Raw genomic sequence first — 23,269 nt, 5'->3', positions numbered from 1 at the left:
ATTTTTGCGGTACATTCCGGCACAAACGTAGCACAAACGATTGCCATAGGTTTTGTTTCGAAATTCGAAGTTTGGAGGCTGCCGTTTCTCCAGCCCCCCACTTTAAAATCCTTATAACTTCGTACCGGAAGTGGTACAAACGAAAATTTTTGCGGTACATTCCGGCACAAACGATTGCCATCGGTTTTGTTTCGAAATTCTAAGTTTGGAGGCTGCCGTTTCTCCAGCCCCCCACTTTAAAATCCTTATACCTTCGTACCGGAAGTAGTACAAACGAAAATTTTTTCGGTACATTCCGGCTCAAACGATTGGCATAGTTTTTGTTTCGTAATTCCAAGTTTGGAGGCTGCCGTTTCTCCAGCCCCCCCACTTTAAAACCCTTATAACTTCGTACCGGAAGTGGTACAAACGAAAATTTTTGCGGTACATTCCGGCACAAACGTAGCACAAACGATTGCCATCGGTTTTGTTTCGAAATTCGAAGTTTGGAGGCTGCCGTTTCTCCAGCCCCCCCACTTTAAAACCCTTATAACTTCGTACCGGAAGTGGTACAAACGAAAATTTTTGCGGTACATTCCGGCACAAACGTAGCAGAAACGATTGGCATAGGTTTTGTTTCGAAATTCCAAGGTGGGGGGGCTACCGTTTCCCCAGCCCCCCACTTTAAAACTCTTATAACTTCGTACCGGAAGTGGTACAAACGAAAATTTTTGCGGTACATTCCGGCACAAACGTAGCACAAACGATTGGCATAGGTTTCGTTTCGAAATTCGAAGTTTGGAGGCTGCCGTTTCCCCAGCCCCCCCACTTTAAAACCCTTATAACTTCGTACCGGAAGTGGTACAAACGAAAATTTTTGCGGTACATTCCGGCACAAACGTAGCACAAACGATTGGCATAGGTTTTTTTTCGAAACTCCAAGGTGGGGGGGCTGGCGAAATGCACCTTAGGCATCCCCCTGAGCGTCTAACTATCGAATCCACGATGAACTTGCATACAAGAAATTAGCACTCTAGTATCAAATAACAATTATGCTTTTATATTGTTGATTTTTTCTTAAGAATGAATAAAATTCGCTAAGATCGGTTGGTGACCGAGACATGAGAATATTAAATAGTTTCTTACCTCAGGCTGCAAACAATGTCAATAATATAGCAAATTAGTACCTTTCAACTTTTTCCTAAGATATTCAAATAATTGGTAATAAATATATAAATAAATGAATAGCTTGCTTTTTAAACAAACCTTAAATTATGTTACTTTTCTTATTCTTTGTGTTATTAGCAACGTCGTACACATTTGAAAAACATGCATCGTATCGTTTGCTAAGCTGTTTCCCTAGTGCAGCGGTTCCCAACCTTTTTCAACTTGCGGCACACTACGGGTGTTACTTGGATTCTCGCGGCACACTTATAAATATTTTTATTTGTAAATATAAAACACAGTGGTGTTTTTTCTGTGATTATTGATCTCCTTCTCACAGAGAAGAAAGCTCGATCACTGATTTTTCCCCGTGGTAAATCATTATTTTTCATTCTAATTTAAAAATAGAAAACAATTGCAATGAAATATTGGACTCAAGTTTTAAAAAATATGCTTTCTTTTTAAAAACTGTATCCTACCTTTTACTAAGAAGGAAGATCACTAAATAGCGAACGAACAAACAAATCTCTTTTACTTTTAAAACACAAATGTAGGCAATTTGTTGAAAGGATTGAATGATATTTAAATTTTCAAGTTACAATAGTCTGCAAAAATAAAAAAAAAGTAATAATGGTCATAACAATAATAACAAATACTTTTTTCAACATTAGGAATGTACAGAACAGTAACACGGTATAAAACCAGGCCGGTAGCTCGCCCAAAAATGTAGGGGGAGGGGAGATCCAAAAATATTATCGTTCATCACCATATTATAGTTCATTTGCAAGCCTACCATGGAAAATTTTTGGGGGGCCCGGCCTCCCTAGACCCCCCTGGATACGTCCTGTATAAAACTTAAAATTGTAGATTCACAGTAGAGGTTCATAGTAATGTGAAATACAAATATACATTTTTCCCTACGTTTTGCAATTTGATTGCTATAAAATTAATAATTTTGTTTCGATTTTTCGCGGCACACCAGTGGCCTATTCACGGCACACCAGTGTGCCGCGGCACACCGGTTGGGAAACGCTGCCCTAGTGAGTGGCGCAGACCTTTTCCCCTGTAAAGACCTGTGACGTACAAACATGGTAGTCGTTGCTTTAAGCGTACGAGTAGCAGACCGGAATTCAATCGCAAATTTCGACTAGTTAGAATCGTCGCATGAGCGAAAGGAAGTGTTCTCTGTAATCAGCTAGCTCTGAAGTTTTTTTTTTTTTTTTGAGCAATAAAAAAAGTCAGTGAAAATATCCATTGTGTCAACAGGCAGTTCGCTTTGACACATTTCGTGATAAGGAATAAGGCAAAATGAACTCTGTATCCATTTCTTCCTGTTTCTTTCAATTTTATTTTTTTGAAAAGAGCCTAGTCACAGGTGTCGCAGATCCATTCTTCATCGTTATATTCGTCTAAATGGCATTGGTTTCATGGTTTGGGTATTCCTGAAGATTCAGATTGATCAAGAACTGTGCTCCTTTTGGTTTTTGATACTGCGTTAGGCTCAGTTACTGACGGACGTGGCTGACTATCGGTTATGAGTTTAGCTTTTCTATCGATCCTTGTAGGCTTCTTTCTAACGTTGGGTATCGGAAGTTTTAGGATCTTATCTACTGGAGACGACGACATTCTGGTTTGTGGAGTTGGTGGTCTTTCAATAGTTGAATCTAGATCCGGATGCTCGAGTATCCTCTCAATAGTTGAAGAAGCTGCTGTCTGTAGATTAGGATATTCAGTCATTAGATATGGAGCAAGTTTTTCGTTGGGAATAACATGTCTGTTAATTGGTATAATTCCACGTGATTTGAAAGCATTTTTTCTATATTTTGAGCTGAAAACGCTTTTACAAAGACCCTTGAAAATGCTGTGAAAATTCCGTTTATTTGGTTTCGCTGTTGGATTTTTGATCATATAGATATTCAACTCTTCTCGCCAAGCTGCCTTGGGTGACATGTTGGTAGTGCAATCATAAGCGATACACCTAAATTGGTGATACAAATCTTGAGCGATACACCTAAATTGGTGATATCCTGTACGACACTGTGATCACCAAAAAAGGTTAAATAGGTGCATGACCTAACATTTTAATACATTGGAAATTAGAATAAAGAAGTTTAAACGCATTCTTTAATTCGGCAAAATAAGATCTTCTTGCTAACTTTACAAATTTAGTGAAAATAGCTAATTTTTGCTAGATTGCTAAGACTATACAATACATACCTATAAAGAAAGCTAAGAAATACATTTATCACACTAATTCCTCATGCCTTCAGAATAAAATATACTCTACCAATGTATTTTATGTTAATCTATACTTCTGAAATATATAAAACGTAATGTTACTCATCGATAACTTCAAACTCGCTCCTCAATTCGACACTCAATCTTCATATTATTTCTACAATTCGCTGACTGAAAGGAAAGGCGGTCCCACTGGCAGCGTAAGAAACTAAACTGTCTGAGCTATTTATTGGCTGTATCCGAAGTTATTCGAATCACAGTTGCGTTGGTGAGAGAAGGAAACAAACAAAAAAGTATCACCTATATAAGTGTATCACCAATTTAGGTTTCCGTACCATATCTTACGTCAACTACTACTCAAAAGAGGCTCAACCCTATAGCAGTTCACACAACAATATGAGACAAAGTAGATATGAAGAAAGTAGCGCAAAAGTTTGTTTCCAGTTGTGAAAAAAGGCAGTCAGTTTTTGGCCCTATGAAGCTGGAATAAACTTTTTGTTCAGATCATAGATGTTCATTTTACTTCGACCTCACTCACCCTCGCCCTCGCAGTAGCAGTTGGCCCTCGCCCTCGTTCACCCTCGCCCTCGCGAATGGAATTGTCCATCGCCCTTGCGCACCCTCGCCCTCGCAACTTGTCCTCGCCCTCGCGGCCAAAACTTGTCCTCGCCCTCGCGGCCAAAACTTGTCCTCGCCCTCGCGCACCCTCACCCTCGCCATCGAAGCTTGTCCTCGCCCTCGCGCACCCTCGCCCTCGCGATAGGAGTTGTCCATTATCCTCGCTCGCCCTCGCCTTCGTGCCCAAAACTTTTCCTCGCCCTCATATCATTGAGGGCGAGGTAATTGAGGGTGAGGAGGCCTCGAGAGGGCCTCCTTCGTGAGGATCAGAGCATCAATTATTCAACCTATTTGTTGAATTATTTCCTTATCGTCAGTGGCGGATCCAGGGGGGGGGCGATCGGGGCGATCGCTCCCCCTCAGAAGAGGAAACTTCTTTATTATATATATACAAATAAAACGCATCCCAGAGTTTGGAGCTCTTAAAAGTAGCTCTAAGTAGCAGTATTACAACCCACCACCCCCACCAGAAGTCCGTCCTGGATCCGCCCTTGCTTAACATACGTCCTAAAGAAAGGAAACTAAACATATCATCGTATAACTTACTGTGGAACACCTAAAATGGAACAACTGTTACAATGGAGATCTCGGTCGATAGTGATGTTTACATCATTTATCAACAGTATCCAATGCCTTTACTTCAAAATGTTCCTTGAACTACGATGCAAGCATAAGTATTCAGCCACACAAGGGCGGCTCTCATGAGGGTGAGGGTGAAATCAAGGTTTGATGAGTGGCGGTAGAGTGACTGCCGCGGACTATCTGTCAGAATTTGACAGTCAACACATTGGCCATCCCTGATGTATGTAGCGTAGCTGAGGAATTTGAACAAATTCAAAGGGAAAGATCTAAAGAGCTTAATTTTGAAACTCCGTCAGCAAACAAATAAAATACTTCAGAACACTATTGTTGAATTATCACTCGGAAATATATACCCACTGTAACCTATAACATGAATGACTTCATTGATTTGAATGTGAATCTAAGTTAATTGGTATTTTAAAATATAAACTGAAATGTGTCAATGTGCTTGTAAGGTTAATTTCGATGCTCAAATATTGTTAATATTCACCACTAATAAAGATACATTTGTCCTACCTTAACAATGTTAAAATTTTTAATTTTTTTCAATAATTGCCATAAATATGAAACTTTGTCTTAAGAAACTACCCTAGGGGCCAATTTGTGCACTTTATCACTTTGGTCTTGGTTCATTTTTGGCAGCTATCATTGTTGGAAAGTTTATTTTCAGTAATTCCCACAATTATGAAATGATATCTTTCAAACGTTGTCTCAAGGATTCCTTACACTACAAATACGTAAAGGCAAATGAAAAATGAAATCTTTAGTTTAAGATCCCACGGTTATGCAAGCTAAATGCTAAAGGAGACAGAAGTGAATGATGAAAGAAATAGTTGAATGAGAATGTGGTAGGAAACTGGAGAATCCCCAGAAAACCCACGAACACGATGTCCTCCACCACGAACTTACTTGGACGGGAATCGAACATGCGACCCTTCGAACAAAGGTAATTTCTCTATCGCTGAGCCACCGTTCCTCCCTAAATGGCAGTCTCAGAGCTTAGCGCCTACAGGGGCCTTGGAAAGATTATCGAGCCTAAAATGATTTAACACTGACTTTTATAAATCCACCAATTCAACAATTAATAATGTCGTGCAAACTTCAATACGTGCAAATTGTAAGATTGTAGTAATGAAAGAAAAGATGAAATCTTTAGTTTAGCGCCCCAGAGTTATGTAACTGCTAAAGGAGATGGATAAAATTGCAAGTGAATGATGATGAAAGAAATGGTGGAACGGGAAAGTAAGAGAACAAACCTTTATTTTCTTTAGCACAAATAATTAAATGTGTAGATTAATTGATTTCCAGAAATTTTATTATAATTAGCAATTAAAAACTGAAAGGGCGATCACAAACTTTTCTTGCCCAGGACCTCGCAACAATTTGTTACACGCTGCCATACATCATTAAAACAGGAGTAGAGTGACTGAATTATTTCGCTCTGTGATTGAAAAGTAATAATGCAAAACAATTATTGACTTGAAGAGATAGGATAGTTTAAAAATTCTGACGGGAATAAAATCTTCATTTTTACGTCCTACGATTATCGCAGTCCTGTAGCCAACCTGGAACGAAAGAGATTCAGTCCACTGAAGATTCTTTGCTAATATCATTCCAATGTGAATTTCGAACAAAGATCTAAGCTTACCTTCATGCTTACGTTACGTCAAACAACTAACATATAAGGTGGAAATTATTCAACTTTTTTCGTAAGATGTAATCCAGCTGACTAATTAAAATTTTATGAGCTTTATATGTAATATGTTGATTGATTAAATGTTGCACCTGATAATATGTAGTCGTTACTGCTTGTTACATAGTATTAGCGTGTGTAATGGTTGTATGGGGGAGAGGAGTATTTAAACGCTAATATTCTAAAGTGAAATATTTACATAAAAATTAGGATAATTCAATATTTTCAATAACTCCCTCTTAGACTTCGACTCTGGTTATAGGTCGATTACCGGTGATTACTGAAAGTTAATGATATTGAAATATACAAAGGAAGTTAGTATAGTATCTAGCAAGCATGTCTGCTTTGCAGCAAGTCTCAGGTTCGATTCCCTTGAGTGAAGTTTGAACGCATTATGGTGGTTCGGATCCTACCATAAACTATAGATTCACGTACCATTTAGCATCGGCATCGGTGATGAATTATAAAGGGACATTAACTCTAATACGTCAGAATACAGACAGATCGACTGATTACCAGATATTCATTAGTAAAACTTATATTTTCCAAAACAGCAAATTACGTTAGTAGAGTGCTATTTTTTTTTTAAATATAGATCATGAACGGTTTGAAATTATGTTTATTCTGTTGTGTGAGAACGTTTCTCCATAGTTAGAATTGAGGGCATCTTCGAAAGTTCCCCTTCGGGAGGATGAACACTAAGAATCATGAAATTATAGGTGTAAACCTGAATGTAGTTTTACCCACTTAACTCAATAGTAATCTATGTAAATGTAAGATCACTTGACAGGGCCAAATGTAAGGTCACTTGACCAAAGGCTTAGATAATGTCCCCACAACCTCCACGATGCGGGGCCACCAACTCCAGGGATGTAAAATATATAGAAAATGTTTAGAAAGTAGAGGAGAATAACTAGGGGCTGCAGCGGGCAGGGGCTGTGTTGCAATAATAGACTGTCAAAAACTTCCTTCTCAAGTCCTAAAATTTCACACGGCGTACACCATAGTCTTAAAATTTTCAGAGTATACGCTAGTCTTAAAAATTTCACAGGTTATATATGCTAGTTTTGAATATAGTACTACACGCCTTGAAGCAGAAAGTATGCGCAAATGACTAAGATTGAGCAATACACCTTCGTATACTCTCGACTACACCCCTGAATATATGCTTTTATTTTCTTAGTTTGCTTACATACGTGTGACGAAAATCTGGGAGGAACACGACCACCCAAGCCCCTCGTTACGACGCCCATGATTAGATGAACCATAGCCGAATACTTCAGGTAGTTTTGCTTCTTTATTTCTAAGTTTTCCTATGCTTTGCTGACTAAATATCAGTTGTCAGGGAGCTTTAAAACTTGCGATATAGAACCAAATCATTCTATTTTAATATCCTATTTAGCGGAAAAAAAAAATAATAAAAACGTCGATAATGAAGGGTAACAGATCACAGAAAGAAGCCTACTGGACGTCCAAAATAGTCTCCCTTTTCGAGACTGTGCGCTGCATATTCTTACACTATATTAAAAACGCTTTCAAAGATACCAATCTTAAAATAAATAAATAAATAAATAAATAAATAAAATAAAATAAAATAAAATAAAATAAAATAAATCTTTAGTTTAACATCCAACGGTTATGCCATCGATGGCTAAAGGAGACTGATGGAATTGCAAGTGAATGATGATGAAAGAATAGGCGGAATGAGAAAACGGGAGGGAACGGGAAAATCCCGAGAAAACCCAAGTATACGCTATCGTCCTCCACGACCTCACTTGGCCTGGGATCGAACGAGTGACCCCTGAAACCAGAGATTGGCTGTAGCACTGAGCCAACATGCTCCCGTCCAATAATACCAATCGTGTTAATCGTTTAATTGCAATAAATATTTTCGTTTTTAGTTTTCAGTATTGACTTAATAGTTTTGTAACTGGGTACTTGGAAAACGAATAGGATTTCAATTAAAAACAGTTTTTGGGCTGGCCTAGATAGTTGAGATCTACACTTAACGTAATTATCTTAGAATGAGATTTTATTTACAAAATTGACAATTCAATTAAACCATTAACAGTAGTGATTTATAAGATAATCCTAATTTAAGATCAATTAAAATTATTGATCAACTAATAACTGACTTTGATGAAGTGGATTACACTTAAGTATTATCAATTTACGGTGTCTACATTTAATTCATTTAAAAAGTTCGTTATTGAATTCTTCGCCCTCGCGCCTTCGCTTTTCCTCGCCCTCGCGCACCCTCACCCCCGCCATCGAAACTTGTCCTCGCCCTCGCGCACCCTCGCCCTCTTCGTCGCAGCTTTCCTCGCCCTCGCGCACCCTCACCCTCGCCATCGAAGCTTGTCCTCGCCCTCGCGCACCTTCGCCCTCGCTGCCGAAACTTGTCATCGCCGTCGCGCACCCTCACCCTCTTCGTCGAAGCTTTTCCTCGCCCTCGCGCACCCGCACCCTCGCCATCGAAGCTTGTCCTCGCCCTCGCGCACCCTCGCCTTCGCGGCCAAAACTTGTCCTCGCCCTCGCACACCCTCGCTCTCGCGGCCAAAACTTGTCCTCGCCCTCGCTTTCCCTCGCCTTGCGTCACTGTGGGCGAGGGAACTTGAGGGTGAGGATGCCCTCGAGAGGGCCACCCTCGCGAGGGTGAACATCTCTGGTTCAGATAGCGAATAGCAAAGCGAGTTTAGCTTTAAAAAAATATACATTGTTGAGCCTCATTTACATTAGTTGTAGGCTTTTGTAGACCTAAAATCTGTTTTCAAAACATATTGTTGAGTATTTACTTTCCACTGCTTCTTATCATTTTGTTATTGGCGTACACTAAGTATCATTTAAGTTTAGCTAAATTTGTAAAACAAGGTTTAATTTTACTGTTTGAATGAATAAACAAACTGTAAAGTGTGCGTGTGTGTGTTTTTTTAAGAATACACCCCTTTGGCGTGGGAGATCAAGTGGGAGCTCATGTGGTTCGGATCTCACGTTCGGTTACAGGTCCACGTCCCATATAGCCTCGCTGCTGAAAGGAACGCTAAACTCAACTCAAATCAAATCAGAGGTCATTCAACAACGAACTATATGGAAGAATTGAACATTTTAAGGAAGAATTTAATAGCAGCAAATTCTAAACGTACACCTAGTTTCTTGTTCCGTCTTACTGCATAACGTAGAAGCTCCTTCGTGGCTATTTGATTAGCGTACGTGTCTTTTTGGCGCGAGAGATCCAGGTTTGATTCCCAGCGGGAGCTCATGTAGTTCTGATCCTACACTAAGCTGTACGGCCACATTTTGTTTAACCTAGCTGCTTAAAGGAACGCTAAATTCCAATTCATCCATGAAATACACAGAAGTTTAATGACTTGAATGAAGTCATTTCAACAGAGTGATGCGTATTAGGTAGATTCTACCGTGTCTGCGAAAAACGTTAAAAGTAGGGAGACAGTGGCTAAATAGTTGAACACTCACTTCTGATGTGATGATGTATCTCTGGTTTGCTACCAGACCATGTGCTTTTGTCGTGGACAACATCTTGCCCGTGGGCTTTCTTTGGGTTTTCAGTTTCCTCCCACATTTGCATTATATCGATCCCTTCCGTAATAATTCACTTTCATTGGTCATACATCACCTTTATCCTGAAGAGCATAACCACTGGACGTAAAACTGAAAGATTTCATATTTCATTTACAATTGAAGGATTTTTCTTGTAACTACTGTATGTTTAAAAGGATTTTCTTAAAAGGAGGTTAAGTTTATAAAAACAACTTTCTTTATTTTTAAAATGGTTTAATATTTTAAATTTGTGTGATGAACAAATTCAATTTAAATCTATTGTTGTAACTTAGACCTCGCATAAAGCGGACGTTTCTCGGACCCAATTAAGTGTGCAAGGTGTTCCCGCATACGTAATTTGGAAGGTAATTCGATTTATAAGAAACCATTTAAATTTTTATTTTATTAGTATTATTACAGAAGTTGATTCATTTATATTGAGCCGTGATCGTGTCTAGCTGTATCGCGCATACGCAGTCCATCGCCGTGAGATTGTCACGTGGTAAGCAACATCTCGTTAGTCTCGTAGTAGAGCAGTGTGGTCAGGCATATTCTGATACTACCGAAACTGAACAGATTTTGGGAAGGGTTCATTGTGGTCCGCGTCGCCTATTGTAGAAATGAATAGAAGTGAATTTTTGGGTAAGTCGTGCCACTATTAATACTGAAATATGTGGGGCCTACCACACCAAAGCAAGCAGCTAGAAACTGACCTCCCGTGAAGAGGATCCAACCGCTATTGCGTGTGGTTCGGCGTATGACAACCTCCGAAAATTCCACCACACAGCGTGCGATGGTACGCAAATGTCTCACATCGCAGGCGACAATCAACCACATCATTCACAGGAATTTACGCCGTACGGTCATTCGCAAGAGCAGTGCACATGCCCTGAAACCGTGTCATGTGCGAAAAAGGAACTGTAGGAGGTTGTTGAACGTCATCTCGCATGTGATTGGTGAAAGTTCATTGTTACCTTTAATGAAGGGTGGATATATTCACAGACTGTAGTAAAATTCGAGCCACTACATGTATACATGTTGACGCAAGGGCCGAAGCATGTTCTTCCGCCAGTGCGTAGTTTCCCAAAAGATTTTGGCCGGTTTCCCTGACAGGGGCAAACTGCGTCTCCGAAAGGTGGAGCGAAATGATAAAATCAATACTGCGTACTACCAGTCTGATGTCCTAATTGAAATGTACTGGCATGAAGTCCCAACATTGTACGGGCAGCAAGCGAAGCAGGTTGAACACCAAGACAAGGCATCCAGCCACACGGCTGAAACATCGCTGGAATTCTGTCACCGTATGGAACAGAAAACTGGAATTTCGGCAGTTCCCTTCTCTGACATCCTTGTCAAGAGTCTAGATTTCAGCCTAATGTACTATTGTGCTTTCGAACCCCTCAAACGGCGCCTGTCTCATCGTCGAGTCCGCACCATCTCCGGCCTGAGGAAAGCAGAGTGGGATGGAATAGTGGTCCACCTGCAACGCAGTCTCCTGCAGTGGAGACTCCGATACCAGGCAATAAATAGTCAGTAGATGTGGCCTGCAGATCGAACACAGCCGGTGTTCGATGGTATAAACACGCAATTTCCTAGGTAAGTGGCACATTCTAATTGGGCTCAATATAAGTGAATCAACCTATGCATTACTATTAAGTTTTACCACCTCATATATACATATCGTATAGATAGATTTTTGTTTGCATTTGTACGTTATTTGGATTTAGAATTGCTGTCACATGAAGGGTCGTGTACTTGCTTTCGTTATAGGTTTATATGGGCTACATTTGTGACAGCAATTCTAAATCCAGATAACGTACAAATGCAAACAAAAATCTATCTATACGATATGTATGTATGAGGTGGTAAATTACAAAATTTAGTTTATATAGGCTAAATTTAGTACTGTTGTTTTTCAGTGTACTAACTACTAAATTTTGTAATTTGCAGGACATCTGTTTTATTTCTTATTGCTACATAGAAATTATCTCGTTTACATTGAAGTTGAGTGTTGCTATTGGCATCAGATAACGGAAAATCCAATCACCAAGGTAGTAAATCATGTGTTCTTCACAGCAGAACTTGATAGATTTTGAATGCCCGCTATCCAACGAAGATGGTGCAGGTGATGGAGTGTTCCGAATCTTTACTCAGGAATTACACACCGGTGACGGAAAGTCAGATTACGTGATTGGCAGTGTAGGAGTCATGAGCTCTTTGGACTCCAAAACTGAAGAGAATGAAAATTTTGTTGGTAAGTTGTATTGATCTGTTTATAAAACTTAGAACATAGATATACGATTAAAGAATATTTTTGTGTCCCATTTGCAAACAGAGTTCTCCAAATCAGTATACTAATCAGAGATAGCCCTCCTGATTGGCTTAAGGATAGTGCGCGAGCCTTTGGTGCACTGGGTCCCAGATTCGATATCTCGTGGGAGTGCATTAAAATTTGAGCGCATTACATGGTTCGAATCCCACTTTAAACTGTAGGTCCACATTTCATATACTCTTGGCACTTGAAATTTTGCTACTAAATTTCAGCGAGTAATTACCAATCATAGGCATATCCATATTTGGGGCACGTTGCTGGTATAGGGAATACGCGAACAATGCATTATACCATAAACTCTTTGCGAAGAAGAGACATCTTAGACGAATTGGCTATAACTGTTTATAAGCTGTGCTACTTTACTGTTTGAAATTAACAAAGTTCGAAAGGAAATAGCGATTTGCTAATATATTTACTTGCACTTTCTTTTTCTTTTTTCTAAGAAAAAGAACTTGTTCGCAATTTTTTTAAAAATAAAAAGAACTCTTGTTCGCAATTTTCAGTGGAATAGTGCGAATATGAACTTGACAGGTGAGTTTAGTTTCACCGTGTGAAACTGAAATAGTCTTCCAAACTATCAATATTCAAACTTGAAGTACTACATCTATAACTACTGGCTGCAAAAGATTAATAAGATCGAAGATAGAACGTGCTCCTCGGTCGCTGAATTCATATCAAAAACCTTTACTCATTATGTCTTATTGTTTCTATGGCGATAAAAGTTGAAATCGGAAATTGTTAATTTGAACCACTTCCGTATTCAACTAAGGGTTAAGGAAGGAGATAAAGCTTATTCTTGAAAACCTGAATTGTGTGCAAAAAACTGCATTTCGATATTTCTTACCGTTTTCGCTCTATGGAAATCGATATTGAAACAGTAGTAGTAGTAGTAAATTTCAGCCACTTCCAGTTTTGGTATGTATAGTATTGTGGGTTGTGATGATGTGTTCTCTTGATACGCTGAATCGTTTGCAGGAAACTGCTTGTCGCTATCTAATACTATTTTCGTTCTATGGCGATAAGCTTTGAAACCGGAGATGGTTAACTTGAATCACTTCCGGATTGAACAGAGAGTTAACGGAGGAGATGGAACCTATTCATGAGACGCTGAATCAACTGAAAAAAAAAAAACTCATCTCGATATCTCTTACGAGGGTTTCCTCTATGAAAATCAGCATTGGAACCGGAAAATGTAGTAAATTTGAGTAATTTCCCCTTTTGGTAGGATGTTGCGGGTTTTGACAATATACTCTGTTGAAACGCTGAATCGTTTGCAAAAACTGCCATTAGCTGTTTGTTATCATTTTTATGCTATAGCGACAAGTGTTGAAACCGGAAATGGCTAATTTGAACCACTTCCAGTTTGAATAGAGGGTTAATGAAGAAGATGGAACATATTCTAGGGACAATAAATCCATTGCAATAAACCGCATCTATAAATTTTTTTATCGTTTTTATTCTGTGGAAATCAGTTTGGAAACCGGAAGTAATATAAAATTTGAACCACTTCTGGTTTGGTAGTGGTCGTAATATTCATGGTATGTTACCTTGATGCTGAATCGTTTGCAATAAAACACTTCTCGCTATATGTTACTGTTTTCGTTTTATGGCGAGGAACATTGAAACCGGAAGTGGCTAATTTGAATCACTTCAAGTTTGAATTAATAGTTAATGAAGGAGATTGAGGCTATTCTTGGGACACTGAATCGATTGTGAAAAACCGAATCTCGATATCTCGTACATTTTTTGCTCTGATACCTGTCTATAGACGGATGGACGGACAAAGCCGTTCTATAAGATTTTGACACTTATGCAAAGCATAGTTTCGAAGTTTATCAAGTGATTATTGTTTCACAGTATGGAACTATGACTTCCAAACTATGCGAATTCAGTATTCAGACTTGAACAGTGCATATATAAGTACGGTTTGCAATAGGGTAATAAGATCCCGTTTTTTGCTCTACGGAAATTAGTATTGAAACCGGAAGTAGTTACTAATTTGAACCACAGTTTCAGTAGGTGGTTGTGATTATTCATGTTGTTACTGAATTCCTTAAAAACACTTATTGCTGTATGTTGCCGTTTTCGTTCTATGGCGATAAATATTTAAACCGGAAATTGTTAATTTTAACCACTTGTGGTTTGAATTTACGGTTAACGGAGCAGATAGAATATTCTTTAGACGCTGAATCGATTGCATAAAACCGCATCTTGATGGCATTTACCTTTTTTCTTTACGGAAATCAGTATTGAAATAAAAAGTAATAGTAAATCGAACAACTTCCGGTTTTGATAGTGTTGGTATATTCATGATATTTTGGTCTGAGACGCTGAATCGTTTGCAAAAAAAAAAAAAAAAAAAAAAAAAAATACTTTTCGCTATCTGTTACTATTAATTTGAATCACTTTCGATTTTGATAGTTAACGGAGAAGATAAAACCTATACTTGAAACGCTAAATCGATTGCAAAAAGCCACATCTAGATATCTCTAACCGTTTTTGCGCTGATATTTGTCGACGGACAGACGGACAAAGCCGTTCTACATATAAGACTTCCGACATGTATGCATAGCATAATTTGGAAGTCTAATGACAAACTCTGTAGCCTAAAACTTGTAGAAGGGCCAGGGCCTACTTGCCAGCGTGATAGCATTCAAGCCTTGGAATTCCTTACATTTATGCTGATTGTTCTAACCAGAGTTCGCAACTTCTTTCGTATAAGTAACTTGCCTTCTGTCTTCACGACACCAGACAACTACCGTAATGGCGAGACCATCTGGATTGTCCCAAAGTTTACTGTTTTAACATTGATAAGACTTGTTTGACTTCACTGATATCAGCGGAATCCGCAGAATAGTGTGGCTAAGGCATTGGGGTAATAATAATAACAACGTGACATTAAATGTGTCAAAGATAACTTTAAACCACTATATCAGTACTTTTTTTTTCACAAAAATGCTGAAAATTAATAACTTTAGATTAATTTTTGGTTAAAGCAATTTTCAACCGTGGCTTCTGTAGTAATTCTATTTGCTGTTAGTGTGATAAAGATGCGTACCTCACTAATAATACCTAGGCAGTAGGCACTGATAGCTGGTCACTTGTTCTATCGTCTCCCCACCCATTTTTATATTTGCTACAGACAACTACATTTCATTTGCCGTAGATTTTGTCTTTCTGATATTTATGTTCATCCTTTATTCTTGTGTATTTTATCATTGCACCTAAATTCTCAAATATCAGGAAGTATTCTATCATAATCAGTGATTGAAGTCCATGACTCTAGAACCGGAAGTAGTTACACCCATTACCCAGCAAGCCTGGTAATTCGGACAGATATAATGACCTGGATACAATGAAATATCAGACATGAGGGTGTTTCGATTCTAACAAACATGATTTTCTCCTCTCTGTTTTTCTCTAAACGTGTCGTATCTTTTATAGTTATGCGCATGTATGCGTGTCAGAGCAGTACTCTGAAAGATAAACTATAAACTTCTGAAAATCACAGAAAAGAAAAACTACGTGGTTTTGTTATCAAGGAAGTTGAAGTTTAATTTGGCGAGTCTGTAAATCTTATCGCGTAGAACATGAAATGCAGCTGAGCTCAAACATTCTTAAATCTTTTTGTATAGTTTGTTTTCAAAACCAAGTACCTTGGTATATGAAATGATAGTTGTGTTATTATAAAACATTGCCGCTTACTTTGAGAAAAGAACTTAGACTGAAAGCATTTGAGAATAAAATTCTGAAGCTAATAATCCAACCGAAAAGAGACAGGAATGGCGGGAAATTAATAACGAGGAACTGCATAATTTATATTGTTTGCCTAACATTGTTAGGAACATTATGTCTAAAGATATACCACATTGTCTTGACACCTAGTCTTCCGTTCCAGGCGCTGCTGAGCTATCGGCTGAAGGAATTCCACTCTTTCGGTAAGGGTCTCTCGCTTAGCAACATCTGAACCCTTAGTGGTTCAACGCGTGGGCGTGTCGAGGGTGTGAGTTTTAGTTCGCATTTTTGCCACGGCTCAAGACATTTTGGCAGCACTATAGGAGGCTAGTGTGGGCAGATCATGTAGCCAGAATGAAAAAAGTCAGGAAAGGTTTTAAAATTTAATTGGATATCCAATCGGATAAATGTCATTAGGAAGACCTAGGCACAGAAGGAAGGATAATATTACGATAAATCTCGCAGAAATAGAAATGCAAAGTAGAAACTGGATCCAGTTAATTAAGGACAGAAGTCAGTAGATAACTTTTGTAAATGGGACGTTGAACCTCTGGGTTCCATAGCCCATGTAGTTAGTTAATTATTTGTGTTCAAACCTCTGTGTTATTTTCCAGTATGTGAAGACTACACACAGAGAAATATAAAATTACATTTGAAATATACAAAACATATTATCTTCAATAAGAAATGTCACATCGGGAACCGAACACGTAAATATCCGAACTTGAATAATGGTCATGATTAACCCATTACAAAATTCTGTAATAATGCTGTAGAGTTGGTCAGACCTGATATGAAGAGCAAGGTCCAGAGCCGGATGACTCGCACAAAAGTTGTGACCCAAGTGACCTCTTGTCATCACTAATTATCATTGGTATATGTATAGATATTATTATTATTGTTATTTGCATATGTTAGTCATGTTTTAAAAAAATACTGCTATCTCTCCTCAAAAAGAGTAGAATTGCATCAAACGGAATCATATATCCTTAACTCTCTTAAACTTAGGTACGATGTAGAACACGAAATTCTAATTGACTTGACATTATTGTGTGCGAACCAGGTACAGATTTACAGTTTTGTTAAACGCATTGCCTGAAAAAACATGGTTAGGAAATGAAAACTTGAACGTAGAAATTACGTAATGAAAGAATTTATTCTTTTTTAAGTGGAAAATGAATGTGAAATGAACGTAGTTTTCTGAAAAGAAGCTCCTGAATACTAAAAATTACGAGCTGATATTTGACTCAAGGAATGCGTTATAAATTCCAGTGATTTTAATTGCCTGTATACAATTCTTACGATATAAAAGACTGTAAAATTATAAGAGTCGGACAACAAAAATTGATGAAGCCTTCTCTACTCCGATATCGGACGCAGAGCAAAAAAGGACACAATACATATTGAGGCGAGCTGGTATTACATGACATGTACATACAAAAACTGCCACAGCACCTGCAAAAATGCATCTACCGAAATGGTGATTATGTAGAAAAATTAATAAGTGCATAAGCTTTAAAATGATGTAAGCATTATTGAAAATAAACGTTTCCTGTATTTCAATAATTAGGAGAATTTACTTTTCGAATTACTCTCGTAATTGCAGACTGTATTGGTGATACAATATCTTACATTAGTTTTAGACTTCCAAACTATGTTATGCACGTGTTGGAAGTCATATAGAACGGCTTTGCCCGTTCGTTTATGGACAGGTATCAGTTCAAAAACGGTAAGAAGTACCGAGAAACGGTCTTCAGCAATCGATTCTGCGTCCTAAGTATAGGCTCCATATCCTTCGTTAATCCTGTATTCAATCCGGAAGTGATTCAAAAATTAATCATTACCGGTTTGAACATTTGTCTTCATAGAATAAAAATGTTAATAGATTGCGACAAGAGTTTTCCGCAATCGATATCTGATGACAAGAGAACCTACCACCATAGTCTACACTCTACCAAAACAAAAAGTGGTTCAAATTTACTATTCCGGTTTCAATACTAATTTCCATAGAGATAAAAAAAGTAAGAGATGTCGAGATGCAGCTTTTGCAATCGATTCAGCTTCCTAAGAGTATTTTATATCTTCTCCCTTAACCCTCTCTTCAATCCGGAAGTGGTTCGATTTTAATGATTTTCGGTTTCAAGCTTTATCGACATAGAACAAAAACAGGCACAGCGAGTAATGTCTTTTTGATATGGATTCCACGTCCAAGCAACAAGTTCTGCCTTTGATGTTATTAATCTATTGCAGCCAATAAGTAGTGTTAGGTGTATTATATCAAGTTCGTGTTTGGAATTTGCATAGGTTGGAAGTCTATCGTAGTTTCACACTCTGAAACGAAACTCAATTCTTTAAACTACATTCCAATTAATACGCTGGGAATATCACATGGTGGAAACTCGCTTCTATTTGAGTCTCTCATACTTTCTGAGAAATTACCAAGAATTAAAGCGGAGGACAGTGAAACATTCCCTGTTATATCCTTAAGCTTCTGTAATCAGAAAATTCTGGTGTAAACGCTATCTCGCAATCACTATTAACAATGTATAAATTAAGGTGAGGTTAACATCGTAATAATTGAACTGTCTGGATTGATTTATGATATGTTAAACAAACCATGATAAAATACTTGTGTCTTTTAGTTTTCCAAGGTACAGTACAATATAAATTCAATAGTTATATGTATAAGGCCATTGCAGTTTCTAATATTGAAATAGGGGGCACGATGGCTAGTGGTAGAGGCTTACCTCTGGTGTACGGGATCCCTGGTTCGATCCCGCCCAGGTAAGTTTGTGGTGGACAACACCGTGTCCATGAGTTTTCTCTGGGTACTTTGTTTCCTCCCACATTCTCATTTCACCAAATATTCCATCATCATTCACTCGCTTTAATCATGCGTTTCCCTTAGCCTAACATGCATAATCATCGGACGTTAAACTGAAAAAAGTCATTTCATTTTCTAGTATTGGAATAGAATTGTGAGATTAATTCTATGTAAAGATTCGTATATCTTATGGGCTTATTTCTTTATTTTTAAAGGATACGCCTTAGTGGAAAAGATGATAGAAAATAGCAAATCTGAAAAACCTGGTCATGTGTCTCTTCAACGTCTTGTAACATATTTAAATGGATCCGATTTACAAGACAAAGAATTTGCAAGGTAAGTACTAATAAAAAAAAATGAGCGATATAATTTTAAGTGAGCAACATATTAAAAACTAGTCATTAGGTTGTTAGGAAATCAGTATAATTGTTAAATAATTTTAATTGCATTTTTGATTTATTCAAATATTCTGATGAATATTCCCAGTAATTCAGGAAATCTGGGGCACTTATAAAGACAATTTCACGTAGCTAGATTCTCTTCCATATTATACTTTTCTATAAATTCTTTACAATATAAAACTATTTTGTATTTTTATAAAATTAAATAAAATATTTTTATAAACTGTCTTGATATTCATACATTTGTCTATTAGGAACATGTCTCTTTCGGTTTTTAGACTTCTAAGTTATGTTATATGTACACTCGTTTAAAATGATTGTCGCATATCTATAACTGTCTTCTTGTCAGAATATAATTTGATAATGGTCTTGAGGGTACTTTTAATACTGATACTATGCGTATAATCGGGAAATGTATATTTGTGGGGAATGAATTATAAATACGAAAAGGAAAAGAAAATATAAAGAAAAGAATTATACATACGGAAATTAGAATGAGTAAAACAAAATGTTGCTAAATGGACAAGAAAGTTTTATTTTCATTTTATTGTTCTTCTTTACTGCTCTTTTGACACGAAACTTGCCATATACATGTCTTTGCCGATTATACACATACTAATATTATAAGAAATACCGGGCGAATTCGTTATTAAATTATATTCTTACAACAACATATTTATAAACATGCGACAATAATTTTGAACGTGGGTGTACCTGGGAAGGAAATCTTGTAGAACAACTGCGTCCGTCTATTTCTGGACAAATACCAGAGCAAAAATTGTCAGATATAGCGAGAAATGTCATATGTATAAAGCTCACTCAATAAATAACCTTAAAAATTGTATAAAACAATCTAAAATTCGAACGTAATTATTGTGTTTTCGTGACTGTGGTAGCATCCTACTGTCACACATGCGTGGCGCATGGTACGATGGGAACAGATACACAACGTGGACCCTTACAAGATTGCCTCAAGCCATAGCAGCGAAGTATCGTTAGTTTTCTATTGAATGGAAGAGTGAAACTTACATAAATTCATCGCTACATGACAGTTCGATACGATGACAACTCATGAATCGAACAGAGGGCTAAGAAGTTCAAACATGGAATAAGCAGTATTGAAGATTCTTTGCACCTAGGTCGTTCTTTCTTCACAGTCAGGGAAAGCAGCATTGCTAAAATGGAAGACGATACTGGAAAATCGGCATGTTACTGTAGTTACAAATAGAGATAGATCAGCTCTAGCAAAATGTGTGCGAGATGGGTTCCGAAAAGTGTGACACCGGAGATGAAAGAGAACCATGTTAATGTGTGTAGGGAGCGCTTGAATCTCATGGTGTGACATTTCTCAAAGAGATTAAAGTTGTGTTTATTTCTATAAATCTGAACGAAAGAGGATAGTAATGAACCGACGACATCCTTCGTTCCTTAGTTCGAAGAAGGTGCGTGCTCGACGAAATGTTTAAAAAGGTCACATCAATGCATTGGGGACAGAAAGTACAAGTTCTTGAACTCAACAAGTTCCACAGGTCGTAATGTAGGCTGAACAATACGTCCTACTTGGACTGTCTATACGAAAAATTGAAACCAGCATTCCGCAGAAGCGACATGGTCTGGTGTCTAATGATGTGCATTTGCTCCAGGGTAATACGAGATCACTCACTGCCAGTGCCACATTGTCTACCAAGCGGACCTACGATTTTGACTACTTACCTCACCCTCCATATTCTGTCGATCTCCCACCTTCAGATTTCCACGTCTTTGGGCTATTTAAAGATGCAATGTGTTTATCGTGGTTTCAAAATGACAAGGAAGTCGAGTTAGCGATGCATGCCTTCAAAAGATTATTTGGGGGCCGCGGTGACTCAGTGGTAGAGCGTTCACCTCTGGTGCTTCGGGTTTCGGGTTCAAACCCTGCTCCCTTCAAGTGAACTTTGTGGTGGACAAACACCGTGTGCGTGGGTTTTCTCGGGGCTCTCCCGTTTCCTCCCACTTTCTTTATTCCACCATTTCATTCATCTCTCATCACCGTCTCCTTTAGCTTAACCGGCGTAAGCGTGGGACGTAAAACTCAAAAATTTCATTTCATTTTCAAAAGATTATTTTTTTGAGGAATCATTGCCTTTGTCAAGCGTTGATATAGAATGACCTAAGAAGGGGAAATTTATTTAGGATCACAGAACCTGTATTATTTTGTTCCTCTATTTTATCTCGTGGGCAACCCTAACTATTCTGAAAAATAATAACGTAGTTAGATTGGTGCATGTAAAAAAGCTGCATATACGTAGGTGTATTGTGTTGATTTATTAATGCATATCATTCATTTTCAGGAAATTTTTGCCAGATGTCAGTGATGATGACAATGCTGTAGAATATACGAAATTGTAGCTATGCTATCAATAATGGTTGTTTCCGTCTCACCGTCTCCTTTAGCCTAGCCGGCATAACCGTGGGACGTAAAACTTAAGAATTAAATTTCATTTCATTTTGCTGTTGGCTATGTAAAAGCCGCTATCCCCTACTACGTCCAATGTATGTTAAATTAAGTAAGTTCTGTTACGTAATATTCCATAGTTGTAAATTGGTAAACAAACATTGGTAACCAAAGTATAAGACATGTTTCTGTCTTATTGTTAACTAAAGAATCTATTTGTAAAATTCAACTATGTGAATACAAGTTTATACACACTTTTTCCTTATTTCAGGTTTCGAACCCATATCGAAGATTTGAAAGAGAAACTTGATGCTATGTACCTCAATCCAGATGAAATCGAGACTATAAAATTTAGAAGACTCTTGAGACTATGGGTTAGCGAAGTTAATTGTGAATATCCAGAGATCAGGTATGTTTCACAATTTTAACGTACTGTACATGTTAATTTAGTTTTAAATTACCATAAATATGTAGCTACATTTTTTTGTTTCAGTTTTTAGTTCTTTCACTGTCGTTTTTAACGTGTTGAAATAGAGGATACATTAATAGTTAATTTGTAAACTTCTTCCATTATATACATTTTCTTTCCTCTTTTCATATACCATCTTTCTAATTACTGGTCTCTTTTCTTTAAGCATTTAGCATTATTTTCGAAAGCAATGCATTCCATATATTTCGTTTCTCACCTGTAAGACAGAGGTTCAAATCTCATGCAGCCTCAGTGATGAAAAGGAAGATTAAACTTCGAAAGAACCAACCAATTATGAAAATATTCTGCTGTCCAACTTGAGGAAAATCTCTAAAGAACATGGGATAAAATTAAATATATAAAAAAGTTAAATTATATGTCCGAACTCTCTCAATATTGTTGGGATTCTCTTTTCTTTTCAAACGTTGTCTGTCTCCTTCCATGAGATTGGCAAATACGTAAATACATATTATTACCAGAATAACGGAAACATCTAAAGAAAATGCAATTTACTTGTGTAGTACGGCTTGGGACCACCGTTGTCCTGCAGAGCGGCTTTGATTGATCGCGCAGTAGAGGCATATAAGTCATGAATGGTTGACAAATTAATATTATACACCCTGCATCAAAAAATTGCGACAGCTCACGCCGTGCAGCTAGGCCACACAATATACACCCCTTATCCCATAATCGTGTCTAGTAAAGAGAACCACGGAATACCTGGCCCAACAGCATCACATAGCTGCCGACACGTTCCAAGGTAAGGAGGAGACAGTTCGGAGCATAGGATTCTTTGAGCGCTATGCACGACCTGTTGTTGAAAATAAGGTGAAAGATTACTCATCAGGATATATTACTCATTTTCCATCATACTCTGTCCATTATGCATGTTTTGACATAATTTTCTTCGCGCTAAAGCGTTGTTGACTGTGATAAGAAGGTTAAAAATTGCAACCCGATTGTGGGTGTTCAAATTATGCACCTCTTGTCAAACTGTAATTGTTGCAATACGTTGTTCTCGATGTTGGTGAGTTCCAAAGTCACTTTGCCGTTTTCGTTGTACTGTCCTTCTGTCAACTCTTTTTACCCTCTATGATACCTGCCACTTAGACTTTTCCTCCGCTCACTATTGCTCTTTGCTTACGTTATTTTGCCATGAGTTTTGTAGGCTGATATAATCTTGGACACCATTCCTTGGCACACACCTAACGCACGGGACATCTAAGTCACATTTGAACCAAT

At 37.8% G+C, this 23,269-nt stretch overlaps 1 protein-coding gene across 8 annotated transcripts in view; it reads left to right on the top strand.

The window, feature by feature from the left end:
• LOC145681100 (uncharacterized) overlaps positions 1 to 23,269 on the top strand; it is a 1,004,875-nt gene that overhangs the window by 36,336 nt on the left and 945,270 nt on the right. For all 8 annotated transcript variants that reach the window (XM_081752504.1, XM_081752499.1, XM_081752503.1 and 5 more), the window contains exons 2-4: positions 11,783 to 12,086; positions 18,939 to 19,059; positions 21,830 to 21,967. In XM_081752504.1, the coding sequence (XP_081608630.1) occupies positions 11,894 to 12,086; positions 18,939 to 19,059; positions 21,830 to 21,967 (452 nt within the window). In that variant the 5' untranslated portion in view covers positions 11,783 to 11,893. The remainder of the gene's footprint in view (positions 1 to 11,782; positions 12,087 to 18,938; positions 19,060 to 21,829; positions 21,968 to 23,269) is intronic.

Source organism: Thermobia domestica, chromosome 3, assembly GCF_964235325.1.
Source record: "Thermobia domestica chromosome 3, izTheDome1.hap1.1, whole genome shotgun sequence".
NCBI lineage: Eukaryota > Metazoa > Arthropoda > Insecta > Zygentoma > Lepismatidae > Thermobia > Thermobia domestica.
The sequence above is the reverse complement of the archived record's forward strand: the minus strand, read 5'-3'. Positions and strand labels throughout refer to the sequence as shown.